At 47.3% G+C, this 24,899-nt stretch overlaps 1 protein-coding gene across 10 annotated transcripts in view; it reads right to left on the bottom strand.

Moving 5' to 3' along the window:
- Positions 1–24,899, bottom strand: part of LOC129853382 (citron rho-interacting kinase-like) — a 133,283-nt gene that overhangs the window by 70,697 nt on the left and 37,687 nt on the right. For 9 of the 10 annotated variants that reach the window (XM_055919359.1, XM_055919355.1, XM_055919356.1 and 6 more), the window contains 12 exons: positions 18,213–18,338; positions 17,628–17,723; positions 17,281–17,397; positions 16,884–16,993; positions 16,599–16,773; positions 15,832–16,029; positions 15,655–15,708; positions 6,277–6,474; positions 4,856–5,049; positions 4,645–4,780; positions 4,459–4,563; positions 4,143–4,283 (listed from right to left, as the gene is read on the bottom strand). In XM_055919359.1, the coding sequence (XP_055775334.1) occupies positions 4,143–4,283; positions 4,459–4,563; positions 4,645–4,780; positions 4,856–5,049; positions 6,277–6,474; positions 15,655–15,708; positions 15,832–16,029; positions 16,599–16,773; positions 16,884–16,993; positions 17,281–17,397; positions 17,628–17,723; positions 18,213–18,338 (1,650 nt within the window). The remainder of the gene's footprint in view (positions 1–4,142; positions 4,284–4,458; positions 4,564–4,644; positions 4,781–4,855; positions 5,050–6,276; positions 6,475–15,654; positions 15,709–15,831; positions 16,030–16,598; positions 16,774–16,883; positions 16,994–17,280; positions 17,398–17,627; positions 17,724–18,212; positions 18,339–24,899) is intronic. The other variant, XM_055919361.1, reaches the window with a different exon arrangement.

Here is a 24,899-nt window from a genome sequence, read left to right as displayed (position 1 = left end):
TTTGCATTTTATTGCATGACATAAGTATTTGATCACCTACCAACCAGTAAGAATTCCAGCTCTCACAGACCTGTTAGTTTTTCTTTAAGAAGCCCTCCTGTTCTCCACTCATTACCTGTATTAACTGCACCTGTTTGAACTCGTTACCTGTATAAAAGACACCTGTCCACACACTCAATCAAACAGACTTCAACCTCTCCACAATGGCCAAGACCAGAGAGCTGTGTAAGGACATCATGGATAAAATTGTAGACTTGCACAAGGCTGGGATGGGCTACAGGACAATAGGCAAGCAGCTTGGTGAGAAGGCAACAACTGTTGGTGCAATTATTAGAAAATGGAAGAAGTTCAAGATGACGGTCATTCACCCTCGGTCTGGGGCTCCATGCAAGATCTCACCTCGTGGGGCATCAATGATCATGAGGAAGGTGAGGGATCAGCCCAGAACTACACGGCAGGACCTGGTCAATGACCTGAAGAGAGCTGGGACCAGTCTCAAAGAAAACCATTAGTAACACACTACGCCATCATGGATTAAAATCCTGCAGTGCACGCAAGGTCCCCCTGCTCAAGCCAGCGCATGTCCAGGCCCGTCTGAAGTTTACCAATGACCATCTGGATGATCCAGAGGAGGAATGGGAGAAGGTCATGTGGTCTGATGAGACAAAAATAGAGCTTTTTGGTCTAAACTCCACTCACCGTGTTTGGAGGAAGAAGAAGGATGAGTACAACCCCAAGAACACCATCCCAACCATGAAGCATGGAGGTGGGAACATCATTCTTTGGGGATGCTTTTCTGCAAAGGGGACAGGACGACTGCACCGTATTGAGGGGAGGATGGATGGGGCCATGTATCGCGAGATCTTGGCCAACAACCTCCAACAACCTCCTTCCCTCAGTAAGAGCATTGAAAATGGGTCGTGGCTGGGTCTTCAAGCATGACAACGACCCGAAACACACAGCCAGGGCAACTAAGGAGTGGCTCCGTAAGAAGCATCTCAAGGTCCTGGAGTGGCCTAGCCAGTCTCCAGACCTGAACCCAATAGACAATCTTTGGAGGGAGCTGAAAGTCCGTATTGCCCAGCGACAGCCCTGAAACCTGAAGGATCTGGAGAAGGTCTGTATGGAGGAGTGGGCCAAAATCCCTGCTGCAGTGTGTGCAAAACCTGGTCAAGAACTACAGGAAACGTATGATCTCTGTAATTGCGAACAAAGGTTTCTGTACCAAATATTAAGTTCTGCTTTTCTGATGTATCAAATACTTATGTCATGCAATAAAATGCAAATGAATGACTTAAAAATCATACAATGTGATTTTCTGGATTTTTGTTTTAGATTCTGTCTCTCACAGTTGAAGTGTACCTATGATTAAAAAAAATACAGACCTCTACATGCTTTGTAAGTAGGAAAACCTGCAAAATCGGCAGTGTATCAAATACTTGTTCTCCCCACTGTATGTTATTTCATAGTTTTGATGTCTTCACTATTATTCTACAATGTAAAAAATAAAGAAAAACCCTGGAATGAGTAGGTGTGTCCAAACGTTTGGCTGGCACTGTAAGTATTCACACCCCTGAGTCAATACATGTTGGAATCACCTTTGGCAGTGATTACAGCAGAGAGTCTTTCTGGGTAAGTCTCTAAGAGCTTTGCACACCTGGAGTGTACAATATTTGCACATTGTTCTTTTAAAAATTCTTCAAGCTCTGTCAAGTTGGTTGTTGATCATTACAAGACAGCCATTTTCAAGTATTGCAATAGATTTTCAAGCAGGTATAATAACAAACTGTAAATACGAAGAAAATAGTTAAATAACGAGCGTAGTTGGTTTACCCATGGAAAAATACAGGAATCTTCCAGACAAACGAAACACCTTTTTTGCCCTCTTTGAGGATAATACAGTGCCACCGACGTGGCCTGCTACCAAGGACTGTGGGCTCTCCTTCTCCGTGGCTGACGTGAGCAAGACATTTAAACGTGTTAACCCTCGCAAGGCTGCCGGCCCAGACGGCATCCCTAGCTGGGTCCTCAGAGCATGCGCAGACCCGCTGGCTGGTGTGTTTACAGACATATTCAATCTCTCACTATCCCAGTCTGCTGTCCCCACATGCTTCAAGATGGCCACCATTGTTCCTGTACCCAAGAAGGCAAAGGTAACTGAACTAAATTACTATCGCCCCGTAGCACTCACTTCTATCATCATAAAGTGCTTTGAGAGACTAGCCAAGGATCATATCACCTCCCCCTTACCTGTCACACTAGACCCACTTCAATTTGCTTACCGCCCCAATAGGTCCACAGACGATGCAAGTTTTGCTTCTACACCTGCATTCTAGCTGTTTGGGGTTTTAGGCTGGGTTTCTGTACAGCACTTCGAGATATTATCTGATGTACGAAGGGCTATATAAAATAAAATTGATTGATTGATTGATTGTAGGAGTTCTAGAAAGAGGCTCGAGTTCCAGAGTTGAATTTCTGAGTTGGGATTATGGTTAATCGTTTAATCGTTTTGCTTCTACACCTGCATTCTAGCTGTTTGGGGTTTTAGGCTGGGTTTCTGTACAGCACTTCGAGATATTATCTGATGTACGAAGGGCTATATAAAATAAAATTGATTGATTGATTGATTGTAGGAGTTCTAGAAAGAGGCTCGAGTTCCAGAGTTGAATTTCTGAGTTGGGATTATGGTTAATCGTTTAATCGTTTTGCTTCTACACCTGCATTCTAGCTGTTTGGGGTTTTAGGCTGGGTTTCTGTACAGCACTTCGAGATATTATCTGATGTACGAAGGGCTATATAAAATAAAATTGATTGATTGATTGATTGTAGGAGTTCTAGAAAGAGGCTCGAGTTCCAGAGTTGAATTTCTGAGTTGGATGACTGTTTAAATCGATTTTTCCCAGTCGGAGTTTGTTTCTTCAGAGCTCCCAGTTGTTTTGAACACGGCATTTGAGTTGGGATTATGGTTAATCGTTTAGCTAGCTACATGTCTAAACAACACACTCCACTATGCAAGTAACCATTTCACTGTACCGTTTACACCTTCTGTATCCTGTGCATGTGACAAATAAAGTTAGATTTTATTTGATATAGTGTGTGTTTACCAGAGATGGTAATGTGAAGAACAATAAGACCTTCACCAAAGTCAGTTTAGGATATAGGCCAAGGACTACAGTTAATTTTTACTACTTCTTTTTGCTACTACTTTCACCACTTTTAGTCTTGAAATCTTTGGTTGTTTACTACACTGTGAATTGTCAAAGAGATGGGTGAGGCTAAGGCTTAAGAGGGTGTGAACGATGCTGACTGGGTGTAGATAAAGAAGAGCTCTCCAGTTGGTGTACCAGAAATTCACGGGCCATTTTCTCAAAAGTGGGGTAACAAGTTTAGCAACTTTCAAAGCAGGGTTACTTTCTCAATGTTTCTCAAATGCAGTGTACCGTTTTCTAGCTCAGTCTCTACTTTTAACCAATGTAAAAAACACCCTTACAAATTTGTCTACAGTGCATTTGGAAAGTATTCAGACCCCTTCCTTTTTTCCACATTTTGTTACGTTACAGCCTTATTCTAAAATTCATTAAATAAAAAAATCTCAGGACCTTAGACTGGGGCAAAGGTTCACCTTCCAACAGGAAAACAATCCTAAGCACACAGCCAAAATAACACAGTAGCGGCTTCGGAAAACAAGTATCTGAATGTCCTTGAGTGGCCCAGCCAGAGCCCAGACTTGAACCCGATCGAACATCTCTGGAAAGACCAGAAAATAGCTATGCAGCGACGCTCTCCATCCAACCTGACAGAGCTTGAGAGGATCTGCGGAGAAGAATAGGAGAAAATCCCCAAATACAGGTGTGCCAAGCTTGTAGCGTCATACCCAAGAAGACTCGAGGCTGTAATCGCTGCCAGAGGTGCTTCAACAAAGTACTGAGTAAAGAGTATGAATACTTATGTAAATGTAAATGTTTTTGCTTTGTCATTATGGGGTATTGTGTGTAGATGGATGAGGAAAACAAACAACTGAATCAATTTTAGAATAAAGCTGTAACATAGCAAAATGTGGAAAAAGTCAAGGGGTCTGAATACTTTCCGAATGGACTGTATGTGTGTGTTTGCTCATGCATGCGTGTGTGTGTGTACAGTACCTGGATGTTCTCCAGCTGGTACTCCAGGTCAGTCCTCTCAGACTTCAGCAGGTCAGTCTGGTCCAGAGCGTCCTGCAGGCCCTGGGTTAGTCGGAAGATGTGGCTCTTCTGAACATCTAACTGCTGCTGCAGGTTTCCTTGCTGAGGGAGGGACACAAACAGTATCAACAGACATTCTGTGATATTTCACTTCTCACAAGACAAACAAACATACTCGGTTATAATAGAGGAGTTTTTATTAAGCCCAGGTATGTGACATTATATGATATAAATAACTCAAATATATCACGGGCAGAATAAGAATAACGTAGCCTACGTCATCCAGCAGCCTCTGCTTCTGCTCCCTCTCAGTCTCCAGCTTCTGCTGCAGACTCCTTGAATTCATCTCCAGCATGGCATGCTTCTTCTCCAGGTCATTCAGCTAGAGGGACAGAGACAGGATGTACGGGTCTGCTTAAGACAGAGAGATAGACAGAGAGACAGACAGACACATAAGGCTCACTGTGTCAGAGAGGCTCTCTGCTTTGAGTTTCTGGTCCTTGAGGGCCTCCTGCAGGGCCAGAATCTCAGCCTTGTGCTCCTTCACTGCCTGCTCAATAGACTGACGAGCCTCCGAGTTGCGCAGGTCAGCACGTAGCCTGAAGAGAAATAAGAGAGGGGACCATATGAGTGTGTGTTTGTGTATTTGTGTATGTTGTGTGTGTGTGTGTTACCTGTTCTGCTTCTCGTTGTCCAGCAGTCTCTGGATCTCCCTGGTCCTCCTCTCAGCCTGGTTCTTCTCTTCCTCCAGGGCTCCCCTCCAGGCATCCCATTGCCTCTCCTTCTCCAGCAACTCATCATTCAGGGTCTCCAGCTCCAGGACCTGCTCCTCCAGCATGGTGCACGTGGTCTTCAGCGTCTCAATGTTCTAACACAGAACATGGAAAAGATAGGACGGGTTACATGAGAATAGAAGTCATGTTATTCAACTGTTCAGTTCTGTTCTAACAGACATCATGAATATCTTAGAGAGATTGTAAGAGATAAACTTACATGAGACAACTATTTAAGGTACTTTTAATAGAGTTTTGTGGTCTTAATGATGACTGTTCTGAAGTCAGCCCTCTGAGTAATGGACATAGTATCACAAACCAAAGTCAGTAATGTCAGATTCTGATCATCAGGAACATTGACATTCAATGGGTTGTGCTCCACAGTTAAAAATAGATACAAGTAACTTTGAGAGATAGGGCACATACTGAGCTACGTCTGTATGTTTCCTATTTCCTTTGCTTGAGACAAACACTGGGATAAAAATATAGCAGCAGCAGCACCATGGTCCTCTGAAGTCCACACATCCAGGGCTGACACGACCTGTGAACGATGCGGATGACACATCCCTCCCACTCATGGTCGGATCCCTCTATGACTTCCATCCCTGTTACACAACCACTAGCTAGGACAGAGAGACTAAGAGCTCTAGCTACTGAACGCCTACACACACACCATCCCACAGGGGCAGAGCACAGCATCACACAGCCTCCTCCCTCCCTCCGCCCACCCTCCCCTCCCCTCCCCTCTCCTCTCCTCCCTTCCTTCCAGCCTTCCTTCCTCCCTACCGCCCTCTCCTTCCTCCCTCCCTCCCCTCTCCTCTCCTCAATCCGCTAACTGAGCTGGAGATACATAACAAAAGAACAGTCAAGTATCTTCTGCCTGATTTATACTCTCTCCACTCAATCACATTAGCTGGAATAGTGTGTGTGTGTGCAAGTCTGTGTAACCTATAATTGATTGTTGAGGAGTATGGAGAGATGTGTGTGTCAGTTTGTGTGTTTGGGGGTATGTGAAATGAAATGTCTGTGAAAGAAAGAGAAAAAAATATATATATAGAGAGAGAGAGCTCTCTATTATGCCCATTCTGTTAACATGTTAGAGTGTACCTATGGTCATGAGTGAGTGTGAGTGTATGTGTCACACCTAGGGTTACAAAATTCTGTGAACTTTCAAATAATTCCCTGGTTTTCCAGAAATCCTGGTTGGAGGATATCAGATCTCCTGCTTATTCCCTCCTGATTCCGGGATCCTCCGAACTGGGATTTTGGGAAAACCAAGAAGTGTATTGAAAGTTTGCAGAATTTTGCAACCCTAGTCACACCTGTTTTTGGTTGTTGAGGTGCATCTCGCGGTCAGCCACCTCGTGGCGGAGGCGGTCCACATCCTGACCCAGATGCAGGCGGTCCTCTGTCTCGTCCGTGGCCTCGTCCAGCTGCTTGGACAGGTAGAAGTTCTGACGGTTCAGCTCAGAGTTCTCCTGGGTCAGCTGGGTCAGCTGCTCCTCCAGGTCTGTGATCACCTGAGGGAAGGAGGGTGGGAGACATATTATACTAGGCTCATTACTAGCTTCTACACAATATTATATAATTTGAATGTATACTACTGCAAGATGTATTGATGTACAGTGTATTCGGAAAGTATTCAGACCCCTTCCCCTTTTCTAACATTTTCAGACCCTTTGCTATTAGTCTCGAAATTGAGCTTTCCAATGATCATCCTTGAGATGTTTCTACAACTTGGAGTCCACCTGTGGTCAATTCAATTGATTGGACATGATTTGGAAAGGCACACCTGTCTATATAAAGTCCAACAGTTGACAGTGCATGTCAGAGCAGAAACCAAGGCATGAGGTCGAAGGAATAGTAGAGCTCGAGGCACAGATCTGGGGAAGGTTACCAAAAAATGTCTGCAGCATTGAATGTCCCCAAGAACACAGTGGCCTCCATCATTCTTACATGGAAGAAATGTGGGCCTCCCGAGTGTTGCAGCGTTCTAAGGCACTGCATTGCAGTGTTGCGGAGTCACTACAGCCTGGGGTTCGAACCCAGGCTGTGTCATTACGGGCCGTGACTAGGAGTCGCATAGTTTGGAACCACCAAGACACTTCCTAGAGTTGGCTGCCCGGCCAATCTGAGCAATCGGGGACGAAGGGTCTTGGTCAGGGGGGTGACCAAACTAATGGTCATTCTGACAGAGCCCCAGAGTTCCTCTGTGGAGATGGGAGAATGTTCCAGAAGGACAACCATCTCTGCAGCACTCAACCAATCAAGCCTTTATCGTAGAGTGGCCAGACAGAAACCACTCCTCAGTAAAAGGCATATGAAAGCCCGCTTGGAGTTTGCCAAAAGGTACCTAAAGGACTCTCAGACCATGAGAAACAAATTTCTCTGGTCTGATTAAACCAAGCTTGAACTCTTTGGCCTGAATGCCAGACCGCTCACAAGTCCTCAACTGGCAGCTTCATTAAATAGTACCCGCTACTATTTAATGAAGCTGCCAGTTGAAGACTTGTGAGGCATCTGTTTCTCAAACTAGACACTCTAATGTACTTGTCCTCTTGCTCAGTTGTGCACCGGGGCCTCCCACTCCTCTTTCTATTCTGTTTAGAGCCAGTTTGCGCTGTTCTGTGAAGGGAGTAGTACACAGCGTTGTACGAGATCTTCAGTTTCTTGGCAATTTCTCACATGGAATAGCCTTCATTTCTCAGAACAAGAATAGACTGATGAGTTTCAGAAGAAAGTTTGGTTACTGATGGTTGCTGATAATGGGCTTCTGTACGCCTATGTAGATATTCCATTAAAAATCAGCCGTTTCCAGCTACAATAGTCATTTACAACATTAACAATGTCTACACTGTATTTCTGATCAATTTGATGTTATTTTAAAAATGGACAAAAATGTGCTTTTCTTTCAAAAACAAGGACATTTTTAAGTGACCCCAAACTTTTGAATGGTAGTGTATATTTCTTTACAGTTATTTACATATGTACAAGAGTACTTGTATTCTATTGTACTGGTTAGTATTGGATTACGCTATTGACTGCAAGTACCAGAATGCCTTGCGACAGGAAGTAAGATAAACGAGAACGTGCCAGTTAAGTACAAGTGACAAGTGATTATCCTGGCTTTCGCTAGCAACTTTCTTTTATTGTTTTGTGGAATCTAAAGTAGTAAAATGTAACTTGAACCAGTATTAATGAAAATAAGCTTTCATCTCAAAACCGACATCCCGAGTCATTACTTTGAAGATAGTTTTCTACAGGGGATGTTTCTCAGCAGTAGGCACTGGGAGACTAGTCAGATGAACGGAGCACAGAGAGATCCTTGATGAAAACCTGCTCAAGAGCTCTCAGGACCTCAGACTGGGGGCGAAGGTTCACCTTCCAACAGGACAACGAAGCTAAGCACACAGCCAAGACAACGCAGGAGTGGCTTTGGGACAAGTCTCTGTCTTTGAGTGGCCCAGCCAGAGCCCGGACTTGAACCCGATCGAACATCTCTGAAGAGACCTGAAAATAGCTATGCAGCGAAGCTCCCCATCGAACCTGACAGAGCTTGAGAAGATCTGCAGAGAAGAATGGGAAAAACTCCCCAAATACAGGTGTAACGGCGATCCTCCTCCTCTCCATCTTCGGAAAAGGAGGTGTATTGAGGGAGCCAAGGCGCAGCAGGTTGTGAATACATAATGAATTTAATGACAAGACGAAAAACGAACACGAACTACACTTGAAATGATACAAAATAACAAACGACGTAGACTGACCTAAACATGAGAACTTACATAGACACGAAGAACGCACGAATAGGAAACAGACTACATAAACCGAACAAACCGTATACAGTTCCGTATGGTGCAAACATAACACAAACACGGAAGACAATCACCCACAACGAACACTGTGACAACGCCTACCTAAATATGACTCTTAATTAGAGGAACGCCAAACACCTGCCTCTAATTAAGAGCCATACCAGGCAACCCAAAACCAACACAGAAACAGAAAACATAGAATGCCCACCCAACCTCACGTCCTGACCAACTAACACACATAACAACTAACATAAATAGGTCAGGAACGTGACATTGCCCCCCCCATAAGGTGCGAACTCCGGACGCACCAGCACAAAGTCTAGGGGAGGGTCTGGGTGGGCATCTAACCACGGTGGTGGCTCAGGCTCCGGGCGAGGTCCCCACCCCACCATAATCCATCCTAGCTTCCTCCCTCTAAGAATGTCCACCCTCTTTTTACCCCCACAAAATCCTCTTAATAACATCACTGATAAGGACAGCACCGGGACAGAGAGATAGATCAAGAAAGAGGGATAGATAAGAATATAGAGGTAGATCAAGATAGAGAGGGAGATACTGATAGAGGGGCAACTCCGGACTGAAAGGCAGCTCCGGACAGAGAGACAGCTCTGGACTGATGGGCAGTTCTGGGTATCTAGCCGTTTCAGGCTGAAGGGCAGCTCATGGCTGACTGACGAAACTGGACGCTCATGGCAGGCTGACGGCTCTCGACGCTCATGGCGGGCTGACGGCTCTCGACGCTCATGGCGGGCTGACGGCTCTCGACGCTCATGGCGGGCTGACGGCTCTCGACGCTCATGGCGGGCTGACGGCTCTCGACGCTCATGGCGGGCTGACGGCTCTCGACGCTCATGGCGGGCTGACGGCTCTCGACGCTCATGGCGGGCTGGCGGCTCTCGACGCTCATGGCGGGCTGGCGGCTCTCGACGCTCATGGCGGGCTGGCGGCTCTCGACGCTCATGGCGGGCTGGCGGCTCTGGCTGCTCATGGCTCGCTGGCGGCTCTGGCTGCTCATGGCTCGCTGGCGGCTCTGGCAGATCCTGTCTGGTTGGCGGCTCTGGCAGATCCTGTCTGGTTGGCGGCTCTGGCAGATCCTGTCTGGTTGGCGGCTCTGGCAGATCCTGTCTGGCTGGCGGCTCTAGCGGCTCCTGTCTGGCGGGCGGCTCTAGCGGCTCCTGTCTGGCGGACGGCTCTGTAGGCTCATGGCAGACGGGCGGCTTTGCAGGCTCATGGCAGACGGGCGGCTTTGCAGGCTCATGGCAGACGGATGGCTCAGACGGCGCTGGGTAGACGGATGGCTCAGACGGCGCTGGGGAGACGGATGGCTCAGATGGCGCTGGGGAGACGGATGGCTCAGATGGCGCTGGGGAGACGGATGGCTCTGGCCGGATACGGCGCACTGTAGACCTGGTGCGTGGTGCCGGAACTGGAGGCACCGGGCTAAGGATAGGCACCTTCCTACTAGTGCGGGGAGCAGGGACAGGGCACACTGTATTCTCAAAGCCCACTCTATACCCGATGCGAGGTACCGGCACTGGTGACACCGGGCTGAGGACAAGCACATCAGGATTAGTAGGGGGAGAATATACAGTGTGTTCAGGGCTCTGGAGACGCACAGGAGGCTTTGTGCGTGGTGCCGGAACTGGAGGCACCGAACTGGATACACGCACTACAGAGAGAGTGCGTGGAGGAGGAACTGGGCTCAGGAGACGCACTGATAGCCTAGTGCGTAGTGTAGGCACTGTAGGTACTAGGCTGGGGCGGGGAGGTGGCGCCGGAAATACCGGACCGTGGAGGCGTACTGGCACTCTTGAGCATTGAGCCTGCCCAACCTTACCTGGTTGAATACTCCCGGTTGCCCGACCAGTGCGGGGAGGTGGAATAACCCGCACCGGGCTATGTAGGCGAACCGGGGAAACCATGCATAAGGCAGGTGCCATGTATGCCGGCCCGAGGAGACGCACTGGAGACCAGACGCGTTGAGCCGGCCTCATGACACCTGGCTCAATACCCAATCTAGCCCTACCAGTGCGGGGAGGTGGAATAACCCGCACTGGGCTATGCACTCGTACAGGAGACACCGTGCGCTCTACTGCGTAACACGGCGCTTGCCCGTACTCCCGCTCTCCACGGTAAGCCTGGGAAGTGGGCGCAGGTCTCCTACCTGCCCTTGGCCCACTACCTCCTAGCCCCCCCCAAGAAATTTTTGGGAGTTACTTACGGGCTTTTTTGGCTTCCGTGCCAGACACGTTCCCTCATAGCTCCGGTTCCTCTCCCCGGTAGCCTCTGCTCTCCTCAGTGCCTCCAGCTGTTCCCATGGGAGGCGATCCCTACCAGCCAGGATCTCCTCCCAAGTGTAGCAACCCTTTCCGTCCAATACATCGTCCCATGTCCATTGCTCCTTCTTTTCCTGTCCCTTACTCCGTTGACTCCGCTGCTTGGCTCTGGTATGGTGGGTGATTCTGTAACGGCGATCCTCCTCCTCTCCATCTTCGGAAAAGGAGGTGTATTGAGGGAGCCAAGGCGCAGCAGGTTGTGAATACATAATGAATTTAATGACAAGACGAAAAACGAACACGAACTACACTTGAAATGATACAAAATAACAAACGATGTAGACTGACCTAAACATGAGAACTTACATAGACACGAAGAACGCACGAATAGGAAACAGACTACATAAACCGAACAAACCGTATACAGTTCCGTATGGTGCAAACATAACACAAACACGGAAGACAATCACCCACAACGAACACTGTGACAACGCCTACCTAAATATGACTCTTAATTAGAGGAACGCCAAACACCTGCCTCTAATTAAGAGCCATACCAGGCAACCCAAAACCAACACAGAAACAGAAAACATAGAATGCCCACCCAACCTCACGTCCTGACCAACTAACACACATAACAACTAACATAAATAGGTCAGGAACGTGACAACAGGTTATAGGGTCATAGCGTCAAGCTTACAGCGTCATACACAGGAAGACTTGAGTTTGTAGGGAATCATCCTTTTGCAGGAGAACTTTTCTGTAATGCAGTAAAATGTCAAACTTCTAGTGTATTTGAGGTTTAAAAAGGCTTCTGAAGTTTCTAATTTCCATTTTGAAATTTCAGACTTGATTTTCCCTTATGAAAAATGCATCAACCCATACAAAAATGTCCATTAATTATAATCCACATTTCCTGTTGCTGCAGGATTATTTTCCTGCTGTAGCAAACTGGCTGAAATTAAGATCCTCCATCTGTATGTAGTGAAATTATCAATCAATGGGAGAGGGGCATATGACTCATCATTTAAATGGCCGTTGACGGACAAGAGTGAAAAGTCCTCACCAGCACCTTGCTGGATAGCCATACACTTGAGACAATCAATGTGAGTTTCCTTCGTGAATGCTACATTTCAGCATACTAAGGCACCCATTTTGCAATTACAGATAAATATCCAAGCAAACTTTTTTCTCTCAGACAGCCTTCATGTCTTTGTCAAGGCTGAGCAGGGAGCTGAATAATCAATTCATCAGCACCATTCGGTCCTCTTAATCAGCCAGGATAATAGTACAGACTGTATGCAAATGAGGGTTAGAGGCTGCTGAAGCTCAGTTAGAGAGTTAGATGTTATTCCTCTCTCTGGGGAGGCTGGCTGCTGTGTACCATGCAGGACTACAGGGCAGTGGAGAGAAGTGAACAAAGCTTTTCTGTATGTAAATCATCTCTCTCTCCTGTTTCTACTGAGCCAGTCATCCCAACCATTCCCTCTAGGGCTGGGGGCTGACAGAAGAGGGAATGGGAGGTCAACAGCGGGACTGATGCGCTGGGATCTGTCTATCAGCAATGTTCTCGCCCCATCCTACTGTGTAGACACGCCACACACACCACACACACCACCACACCCTAGAGCAAGACAAGTTTGTGGTGCTGTAGTCTCCTTCATATACACAGAAACACAGTACTGTAACGGCTGTCGTAGTCAACGATTGACAGCTGTCTCTGATTGAGAATCATACCAGGCCGAACACAAAATCCCAACATAGAAAATCAAACCTAGACCAACCCACCCAACTCACGCCCTGACCAACTAAAACAAATACATGACAAAGGAAAACAGGTCAGGAACGTGACAGAACCCCCCCCCCCCCCCCCCCTTAAGGTGCGAACTCCGGGCGCACCAGCACAAAGTCTAGGGGAGGGTCTGGGTGGGCGTCTGTCCACGGTGGCGGCTCTGGCGCTGGTCGTGGTCCCCACCCCACCATAGTCAATCCCCGCTTCCGTGGCCTCCTCCCAATATCCACCCTCCATGTCAATCCCACTATTCCAAAGAGCAGTAACAGACTGAGGGGTAGCACCTGACTGAGGGGCAGCACCGGACTGAGGGGCAGTACCGGATTGAGGGGCAGCACCGGATTGAGGGGCAGCACCGGACTGAGGGGCAGCACCGGACTGAGGGGCGGATCCTGGCTGGCTGGCTCTGGTGGATCCTGGCTGGCGGAAGGCTCTAGCGGATCCTGGCTGGCGGAAGGCTCTGGCGGATCCTGGCTGGCGGAAGGCTCTGGCGAATCCTGGCTGGCGGAAGGCTCTGGCGGATCCTGGCTGGCTGGCTCCGGCAGCTCCTGGCTGGCTGGCTCCGGCTGGTCCTGGCTGGACGGCTCTGGCTGGTCCTGGCTGGACGGCTCTGGCTGGTCCTGGCTGGACGGCTCTGGCTGGTCCTGGCTGGACGGCTCTGGCTGGTCCTGGCTGGACAGCTCTGGCTGGTCCTGGCTGGACGGCTCTGAAGGCTCGGGACAGACGGGCAGCGCTGGGCAGGCAGACAGTTCAGACCACGCTGGGCAGGCAGGCAGTTCAGACAGCGCTGGGAAGGCAGACAGTTCGGGCAGCGCTGAGCAGTTAAGCAGCGCAGGCGGCGTTGGGCAGACGGCCGACTCTGACCTGCTGAGGCGCACAGTAGGCCTGGTGCGTGGTGCCGGAACTGGAGGCACTGGGCTGGAGACACGCACCACAGGGAGAGTGCGTGGAGGAGGAACAGGGCTCTGGAAACGCACTGGAAGCCTGGTGCGTGGTGTCGGCACTGATGGTACTGGGCAGAGGTGGGAAGGTGGCGCCGGATATACCGGACCGTGAAGGAGGACACGCGCTCTTGAGCACCGAGCCTCCCCAACCTTACAGGTGGTGTCCCCGGTTCGCCTGCATAGCCCAGTGCGGGCTATTCCACCTCGCCGCACTGGGCTATGCAGGCGAACCGGGGACACCACCTGTAAGGCTGGTAACATGTACGCCGGCCCGAGGAGACGTACTGGAGGCCAGATATGTTGGGCCGGCTTCATGGCACCCGGCTCGATGCCCAACCTAGCCCTACCAGTGCGGCAAGGTGGAATAGCCCGCACTGGGCTAAGCACGCGTACTGGGGACACCGTGCGCTCCATCGCATAACACGGTGTCTGACCAGTACGACGCCCTCTCACTCCACGGTTAGCCTGGGAAGTGGGCGCAGGTCTCCTACCTGCCCTCGGCCCACTACCTCTTAGCCACCCCCCAAGAAATGTTTGGGTGAGCCTCTCGGGCTTCCAGACGCTCTGCCTTGCTTTCCCCTCATAAAACCTCCTCTCCGCTTTCGCTGCCTCCAGCTTCGCTTTGGGGCGGCGACACTCCTCTGGCTCTGCCCAGGGTCCTTTCCCGTCTAGGATTTCCTCCCAAGTCCATTCCTCTTTTCCCCATTGCTGTTGTTCTTGCCTTCCTTCTCCACTCCGCTTGGTCCTGTTTTGGTGGGTGTTTCTGTAACGGCTGTCGTAGTCGTTCTCCTCCTCAGACGAGGAGGAGCATGGATCGGACCAAGATGCGGATTGGTAAGTATTCATTATTTAATGGAAAAACAACAAACACTACAAAATACAAAAACCAACAAACGTGACTAACCCGAAACAGTCCTGTGTGGCCCAAACACTGACACAGGAACAAACACCCACAAAACACAAGTGAAACCCAGGCTGCCTTAGTATGATTCTCAATCAGGGACAACGATTGACAGGTGTCTCTGATTGAGAATCATACCAGGCCGAACACAAAATCCCAACATAGAAAATCAAAGCTAGACCAACCCACCCAACTCACGCCCTGACCAACTAAAACAAATACATGGCAAAGGAAAACAGGTCAGGAACGTGACAAGTACAGTACAGTCCACTAGCAGCACCCAGGGTAGATAAACACTGGTGCTAACCTCAGAATGTTTGATTCATTACAGTAATTTTAATTACAGTGAGTTTGGTTAGAATTCAGTACCCTCTACAAATGAGTAAACAAAACCTAGCTAATTACCAACAACAGCCAAAGGACCCAGACCTTTACCTCCAGTCTTGTTACATAACATTATATGTTGTTGATACACTACTACCCCATGTCAATGCAACCTTACCCATGTTTCATTTCTGTTGTTTTTGAATGGTGGACGGCTGCCAGAAGTACTGTGTTATTAATAATATAAATAGAAAAAATGGTGCCATACACAAAAATAAACATGGGGAGCCAGGCAAGAAGCTAGGCACAATTTGTTTCTGAACTTGGGTGTGATTGCCTGAATACCGGCTAGCTGAATCTAGGGAGAATGCTCTTTCCCAACAGTTTGCGAGTGGGAGGATCTCAAAAGTTGGGCAAAGGGATAAAGAGAGACCATTATGTATTACCCACAATGAGTCCCAGCAGTGATTCAAACAATGTGACTTTAAATGTTTTTAAATCCCCTACCACAACACAATAACCTCATCTTCTCATGGTTAGTCTTCACATGTTCACCGACAAAGAGACATGAAAAAGATATGGGTATACATTTTTCATAACATCAACCTTAATACAAGGCTAATTGAAAACAGAGGGAGAGAGGTGGCATACCGCACAACTGTCTCTGAGGGCATCATACTTGCGCTGGGTCTCGTCTCGGTGGGCCTACCAGACAGATAGAGAGAGGGACAGGTTTGGTGGCTGTACTACAGTACTTCATCATAGCATAGTAATAACAGGAGGAATAACAATAAACTGTTACAGTATGTATGTCCCTCTTGCACTCACTCTAAGAACACAGATTTCCTCCTCAGCCTCAGCGGTGGTGTCCTCGAGCTCTGACTTGGCCTGCTGCAGCTGACTCTCCAGGGATTGGCGTGCTGCTTGTAGCCCACTGATCTGAGAAACCCTCTCCTGCAACGACAGAGTCAGCTCCGTCCCCTGACGCTTGATCTCCAGCTTCTGCTCCTCATGCTCAAGGACCATCTAACGACATGATGGACACACAGAGAGAAGGGAGAGACAAAAAGGGGTCAGGGAGAGGAAGGAGAGAGTCAGAGAGATGAGTCACCCAGAGGAATGAGAGAGTCAGAGAGACGAGTCAAGCAGTGAAGGAAAGAGTCAGAGGGATGAGTCATCAAGGGGAATTCTAGAGTCAGAGAGTAGAGTCATCCAGAGGAATTCTAGAGTCAGAGAGTAGAGTCATCCAGAGGAATTCTAGAGTCAGAGAGTAGAGTCATCCAGGTGAATTCTAGAGTCAGAGAGTAGAGTCATCCAGAGGAAGGAGAGAGTCAGAGAGGTGAGTCACCCAGAGGGATGAGATAATCAGAGAGATGCTGATCTGGCAAAACAACTACCGACATTTCACGCTACATGACCCCTCTATCTGGCATCTCTCTCTGCCAACCCCCCGACAGCTCTCCTGGCTCCCTATTTTCCTCATCCTCTTCTTACCTGCACTCCACCCTCCTCCTTCCGGTGACCCTAACCGTAATGTCCTCTCCTTCCTTCTCTGCTCTCCTCACCTCCCCCTCTCCTCCTCCTTCTCTTCTCACCTCTCTCAGCCTGTTCTCCAGCTCTAGCACTCGACTCTTGTTGCTCTGCTCCTGCTGACTCATCTTCTCCAGGTGCTCTTCCAGCTTGGCGTTCTGGGCCTCTAGCTTCCCAGCCTGGGACTCCAGGTAGAACTTCTGCTGTCTCAGCTCCGAGATCATCTCCTCCTGGGCTTTCCTGTCAGGCCCAGACAGATAAACAAACACGCAGCACAGTCAGTATCACTGTGTGGCGAATCCTCCTAACTAATTAACCAACTAACTAACTAACTAGTCCACAACACTCACATGTTCTTCTGGGTGTAGATGCTGCTGTTGGCTGCCAGTTTGTTGGCCTCAGATAGCTCAGCAATCCTCTGCTCCAGGCTGGCCATCTTTGAGTCCATGGCCTTTATGGTCTGGGATGGACAGAAGAGTCAAGTTTCAACACACATTTACATGCAGCCTCAACATGTCTGACAATTTGCAGTACATTCATAATGTTACCTAATTTATAAACATGCTCACTACTATTGTCAAAACAATACATGTACAGTACATGTCCAATATATGACAGTTGCCTTGCAACAGGTTCTTGCAAGTTTGAAATTAACCAAGTCAGTGTGATTAATATGAAAAATAAACCAATTCAGTGTAATGTGAAAATAGGCCTGGCCACATCCTAACTAGGCTGGCCAGCTCTTACCGCCTTCTGCTCACTGATGATGCTGCACTTCTCCTGGACCTCCTCCTCATACTTGCTCTGACTGGATTCCAGCATCTCCTTATCTGCCATGCCTGCCTTCATCTGGTTCTCCAGAACCTGGTTAATATAAGAGAGAGATACAACACAATATCAACCAGGCTACAGCTCAGGATCAAGGCCCAGTTAGAGTTTTCGTGACCAAGGGACCTGCCCAGGAAAAACTCTGGGCCCTAGTTAAAGCCGACAACGTCCCCTAACAGTGTGAATTCACCAGTAGTCCTTAATATGATACTCTTCTGAATGGGTGTGCTAAACAGGAGAGAGACGTTGAGGCTCTGAAGCTCTACCTTTATCTTCTCTTCATAAAGCTTCTCCTTCTGCTCCAGGTGGGTCTCCACGCGTTGGGCTGTGGACTGGCTCTCACGCAGACTCTCCTCCAGGTCCTATGCAAACAAACACGTTAGAGTACATTGTTTATTCAGCCTTTTCAAGTTAGAACACAACACCATGATATTATGCAGTAGAGCAAGGATAAAATGTACACAAAAAAATCTCAGGCAAAATAAAAAATGATCTGTGTTCACAATCTGTCATTTTTGGGTCTGAGATAAAGAGAAACCACGCTATGAATGGCCCCCAGGGAGTGAGGGCTGAATCCTAATGTGAGATCATCACTGATGTCAATGGGAGATGCTTGAAAATTACACTTAGGAACGCAGATCTCAAGTTGGGATTTGGCGCAGACTGAATAATAAGGTGAGGGAGTGTCAGTATGTATGTGTATCTAAGCGAATGTGTGTATGAGCAGTGAACACACATATGTCCTGGAGTGCTTGTGTGATAATCACTCTGATGGAGAGTAATCCTCCAAAGAAGGGCAACGTTGTGAGGGCCAGAGGGGGGCTGAGGGCCCCTCTTTCCCCTCCCCTTACCATGATTTGATCCGTCATCTGCTGGATCTGCTGGGCCTTGCTCTGCATGTCCTCCTTCAGCTTACTCTCCCTGCGCTCAACTATCTCCAGCCTCTTCACTTGGTTCTCCAGGGTCCTCCTGCCATCCTGCACACAAACACACACACACACCACTCTGGCTAGAGAAAGTCTGCTGCCACCACTAAAAGTGAGTTTATCCAGCTCTCTTTTTTCAATGAGTCCTTTCTTTGTTGTTGTAGTTGTGGTCTGATCAGTCAGTACTAGGGTTGGTATGGTGACCACATTACCGCCACACCCGCGGTCACCAGTCATGATGTCAAATTCCAGTCAAATTCCATGTGACCGTCTAGTCATGGTAATTAGGCTTCTCCATGCTCTGATGCTGCTGATGGTCATTAGTAGCCTACCAAACTTGCTAACTGCCTGGTACTCAGCACTCTATTGTCCCTCTAATTACTCTGACATCAATGCAAATGTAATCAAAAATCTAATCAAACACTTCATGAGAGCCCATGAGCTAATGTTGCGCAACATTTCTATAGGCTACACAATTGCATTAGAAAACAAGAGTGATGGCCTCTATTAAAAAGAGGAGGCTACAATCAACTTTCTATAGGCTAGGCCTACTATATTTATTTCTCAACTTTCCTAACATTAAGCACATTGCTTCTCTTTAAAACAGGAGTATAGCCTACTTGGCTGGCATGAAAATGAACCATGGGAAAAGTATCCTCCATTCGTTATTTAAGTGCATAGATGACATGTATTTTTTTCTTCCCCTGTATCTAGACAGGTGCATAATAATGGTCCATTCTAAATCAAAACACATTTCACACATATTGTCACGTTCCTGGCCGTATTTCCTTTGTTTTGTCTTTGTTTAGTTGGTCAGGACGTGAGCTGGGTGGGCATTCTATGTTATGTGTTTCTATGTTGGGTTCATGTTCAATTAGCCTGATATGGTTCTCAATCAGGGGCAGGTGTTTTACGTTTCCTCTGATTGAGAATCATATTAAGGTAGGCTGTTCACACTGTTTGTTTAGGGGTGATTGTTCCTGTGTCAGTGTTTGTGCCACACGGGACTGTTTTCGTTCGTTTCGTTCATTTCATTCGTGTGTTCCTTCCTGTTCGTGCATTCATGTTATATGTTCACAAGTTCAGGTCTGTTAACGTTGTTTATTGTTTTGTAGTTTATCAAGTGTTTTTTCGTGTTCGTCTTTCTTTAATAAAACAAGTATGTATTCAAACCACGCTGCATATTGGTCCGATCCATGCTCATCCTCAGACGAGGAGGAGGACGAGCGTTACACATATATTATTTAGTATATGTAACAACACGATTACATCAAGAATAGTGTGATGGGTGACAATTCTAGCCTAACACTTGTAAATGATATATTATCACTTGTGAATGATGCCCAGCTTAACTTCTTATGGCTGAAGGGGCAGTATTGAGTAGCTTGGATGAAAGGTGCACAGAGTTGCCAAGAGTAAACGGCCTGCTCCTATGTCATAGTTGCTAATATATGCATATTATTATTAGTATTGGATATAAAACACTCTGAAGTTTCTAAAACTGTTTGAATTGTGTCTGTGAGTATAACAGAACTCATATGGCAGGCAAAAACCTGAGAAGTTACACTTTCTGTTTGGATTTTTTCTAGGGGTGGCAGATTTTCAACCAAGCTCTCATTGAAATCACAGCGAGATATGGATGAGTTTTCACTTCCTACGGCTTCCACTAGATGCCAACAGTCAAGAGAACTTTGTCTGATGACTCTAATGTGAAGGGGGGCCGAAGGAGACAGGAATGAGTAATCACTGCCATGAGGTGCCCACGCACCACTGGCACGTTCACGCGAGAGGGAGCTCCGTTCCATCGGTCAACTGAAGTCAATGTAATTCTCCGGTTTGAACGTTATTCAAGATGTATGTTAACAACATTCTAAAGATTGATTCAGTACATCGTTTGATACACTGCTCAAAAAAATAAAGGGAACACTTAAACAACACAATGTAACTCCAAGTCAATCACACTTCTGTGAAATTATTAATGCACATTTGTGGCCTGCTGGAGGTCATTTTGCAGGGCTCTGGCAGTGCACCTCCTTGCACAAAGGCGGAGGTAGCGGTCCTGCTGCTGGGTTGTTGCCCTCCTACGGCCTCCTCCACGTCTCCTGATGTACTGGCCTGTCTCCTGGTAGCGCCTGCATGCTCTGGACACTACGCTGACAGACACAGCAAACCTTTTTGCCACAGTTCGCATTGATGTGCCATCCTGGATGAACTGCACTACCTGAGCCACTTGTGTGGGTTGTAGACTACGTCTCATGCTACCACTAGAGTGAGAGCACCGCCAGCATTCAAAAGTGACCAAAACATCAGCCAGGAAGCATAGGAACTGAGAAGTGGTCTGTGGTCACCACCTGCAGAATCACTCCTGTTTTGGGGGGTGTCTTGCTAATTGCCTATAATTTCCACCTTTTGTCTATTCCATTTGCACAACAGCATGTGAAATTTATTGTCAATCAGTGTTGCTTCCTAAGTGGACAGTTTGATTTCACAGAAGTGTGATTGACTTGGAGTTACATTGTGTTGTTTAAGTGTTCCCTTTATTTTTTTGAGCAGTGTATGTTTCTACTGACTGTTACGGAACTTTTGGACATTTCGTCACGTTATAGTGGACGCGCTTTGTGACTTTGGTTAGCGCGTTTGGTAAACAATTCCAAAGTAGCTAATTGGACATAAATAACGGATATTATCGAACAAATCAAGCATTTATTGTGGACCTGGGATTCCTAGGACTGCATTCTGATGAAGTTCATCAAAGGTAAGGAAACATTTATCATATATTTTCTGGTTTCTGTTGAGTCCAACATGTCGGCTAATTTGGCTATTGTTCTGAGCTCCGTCTCAGATTATTGCATGGTTTGTTTTTCCGTAAAGTTTTTTTGAAATCTGACACAGCGGTTGCATTAAGGAGAGGTATATCTATAATTCCATGTGTATAACTTTTATTATCATCTACATTTATGATGAGTATTTCTGTTGAAACGATGTGGCTATGCAAAATCTCTTTATGTTTTTGGAACTAGTGAATGTAACGCGCCAATGTAAACTCAGATATTTTGATATAAATATAAACGTTATCAAACAAAGCATGCATGTATTGTGTAACATGAAGTCCTATGAGTGTCATCTGGTGAAGATAATCAAAGGTTAGTGATTAATCTTATCTCTATTTCGGCTTTTTGTGAAAACTATCTTTCGCTGGAAAAATGGCTGTGCTTATTGTGGTTTTGTGGTGACCTAACATAATCGTTTGTAGTGCTTTCACTGAAAAGCATATTTGAAATCGGACAGTTTGGTGGGATTAACAACAAGATTACCTTTAAAAGGATATAAGACACATGAATGTCTGAGGAATTTTAATTATGAGATTTCTGTTGTTTGAATTTGGCGCCCTGCACTGTCACTGGCTGTTGTCATATCATCCCGTTAACGGGATTGCAGCCATAAGAAGTTTTAAGGCAAACAGTGCATGCTTTTTTTGCAACTTTTTCAAATCATAGTTGCACAGCTCATGTAGCCTAGCCCATATGCCTATATGTTTTGGTAAGGTTTATATCACTACTAAAGTGGCAAAATAACTTCTTAAAATTAAGCACATTAATCTGCTGTACAATGTGTGTAGAGCCTAACTGGCATACTTAAGCAGCAGGTGAGTTTCAAGTTTCGGGAAGATCATTTTCAGAGTAAGGCATTACATGCATAATCGCATTTGTGGTCACTTTTGAGAATGGTGTTTTCCTGCTAATGGAACATTCGCGCTTATAGCCTACTACCATGTGCGCATTGTTGCGTTTATAATGTGACATTCTAATAGTTTACCTAACATTTTAAGCTAAACGTGCTCTTCTGTTGTGTCAGTCTCATTGCTTAAAACAGGTTTTTTAATGCTAGTGGTTGTATTAATTTGGGATTTATCGCATCCCACAACTGTCCCAGACTGTTTGGAATATTTATTTTCCCACAAAATAGAATACGTCGACTTTTGTACTATGGGTGATAGTAGATTGACATAGACTAGTGCTTTTGTAGTTCGTTAGGCCTACTCATCTTGTTGACTGACAAAAAGTAAATGTGGGCAGTTTGTCCAATATCTTCAATATGCACCTCGGAATTACACAAGGAAGCACGCAGTTGCGTCCCGGATGTGTCTGTCTTCACTTGTAGCTCACGTGACTGAAAGCCATGTGAGTGAGAGGTGCCTCCGCACACAGCCGGGAGAAGGGAATTATAATTATTATATTCAGCCCAAGGACACAACGACCACTGGCAGCAAATGCATAGATTTTTTAGGGGGATTATGGCCACACAAAGGGGATGCAGCCGGGAAATTCGAGGCATTATCAAGTGCTTGTCAAATTGTGAATGAAAGACTGATGAATGGTGTCTGCGCAAAAAAAGAAACCAGAGCTCATGCCTTTTCATGCGACTTTTAAAAATTCATCATTAGAGTGGCATAATGCAGCCTTAGAATGTATTAAAAATCAAAACATATAGCCCAACATTTGTATCAGAACTAAATTTACATAAATAACTATGAAAAAAATGAAAAATGCATATAGGAATACCGGTACCTGTTTTTTTTGTTAACCGCTCAACACATAATAGCTGTGGAGAAAATATCCTTTCTATTTCATTCAGCGTTGTTCTATTGTATTATTCATACTATAAAGTAATATCAAATAATTCCCCGGAATTCTAAATCAGCCACATAGCATAGCCAGATCAGGGCCTAACATCAGGACAACGCAGAGTACGCTATTCTGTTCTTCTGAAATAGACTGCATTTTATTCATATCATGTTTCTTTAGACCTATCTAAAATAAATAAGGGATTTATTGTGATGGTGTAGGCTATATTACATGGATTTATTAGACTTTTTAAAATGTAGATTGTCACGACTTCGACCGAGGCAGGCTCTCCTTCCCGTTCGGGTGGCGCTCGGCGGTCGTCGTCACCGGCCTATTAGCTGCCACTGATCCTTTTCTCCCCCTCCCTATGTGTTTATTGGGTTCACCTGTTTTGTATTAGGGTTAATTAGTTGGGCTTATTAGTCAGCCGGCCCGCACGTTTCTTTGTGCGGGATTGTTTGTTTGTAAGTAGTGGTGTTGGTTTTGTGCTACGTGTTTTCTGGACTGTGTTCCTTTCCCCCGTGTCTGGGGTTGGTTAAGTAGTACACCCAGTGTGTTAGTAGGGTGGCCTAGTTTGTCCGTGTTCATTAAAGAACATTTTGTATTGGCACCTGCTGTTTCCTGCGCTTTGACTCCACACTCCGACACCCAGGCCTTACAGAATCCCGCACCCGAATGGAGTCAGCAGGAGCAGCGGCCAACCCTCTCCCATCGATGGAGGAACGGGTGCTCCATCATACCACTGTTCTCCACCGTATTGGATCAGCGATGGATTCGATGATGGAGCGAATGGACCGATGGGAGAGGAGTGGTTTCCTCTCTCCATCTTCAGCTCCTCCAGCCCAGGACTCTCCATCCCTCGGCTCCAGCGCTCTCCGTCTGACACTCCCGAGGGATTATGATGGATCGGCGGTGGGATGCCAGGGGTTCCTACTCCAACTGGAACTGTACCTTGCCGCCGTAAGACCCACTCCCTCGGGAGCGGAGAGGGTGAGTGTCCTCGTCTCCTGCCTCACGGGTCGTGCTCTGGAGTGGGCCAACGCAGTCTGGAATGGCCCAGACTCGGCGAAGGAGCATTACCCAGAGTTCACCCGCCGTTTTCGGGACGTATTTGACCATCCTCCAGAGGGCCGAGCGGCGGGAGAACGACTGTTCCACCTTAGGCAGGAGAAGAGGAGCGCCCAGGATTACGCGCTGGAGTTCCGGACCCTGGCTGCAGGATCTGGGTGGAACGACAGGGCCCTTATTGACCACTACCGGTGTGGTCTCCGGGAGGACGTCCGCAGGGAGCTAGCATGTCGGGACACCGCTCTTTCCCTGGATGAGCTGATTGACATGTCCATCCGTCTGGACAATCTGCTGGCTGCCCGCGGGTGTTCTGAGAGGGTCCTGTACGTTCCACCACCCAGCCCCTCCGCTCCTATTCCGATGGAGTTGGGAGGGGCTGGGCCGAGGGATACCGGAGGAGGAGGCTCTCCCTGCACCAGCTGTGGTCGGAGAGGACACACGGCCGATCGGTGCTGGGGGGGTCCGTCTGGGAGTCGAGATGGCAGGCGGAACGCTTCTCGATCACCCCAGGTGAGTCAGCACCAAACTCACCCAGAACCCCCTGTTAGTCACATGTTTGTCTTGATTTTTTTCCTGAAATTTTTTCCCTCTTCCCAGCATAGGGCGCTAGTCGATTCAGGCGCAGATGGGAACTTTATGGATCGCGGACTCGCTCTTAGGTTAAGGGTTCCGCTTGTGCCGATAGATTCTCCCTTTCCCGTGCACTCCCTAGATAGCCGGCCATTAGGGTCAGGGGTGGTCAGGGAGACCACGGTACCCCTGGACATGGTGACGCAGGGGAATCATAAGGAGCGTATCAGCTTTTATATTATTGATTCACCTGCGTTTCCAGTGGTGCTAGGGATTCCCTGGCTGGCCCGGCACAATCCTAAAATTTCGTGGAGACAGGGGGTTCTCCAGGGGTGGTCAAAGGAGTGTT

Source organism: Salvelinus fontinalis, chromosome 4 (assembly GCF_029448725.1).
Source record: "Salvelinus fontinalis isolate EN_2023a chromosome 4, ASM2944872v1, whole genome shotgun sequence".
In the NCBI taxonomy this organism is placed as follows: Eukaryota; Metazoa; Chordata; class Actinopteri; order Salmoniformes; family Salmonidae; genus Salvelinus; species Salvelinus fontinalis.
This window is presented reverse-complemented; position numbering and strand designations above follow the sequence as displayed.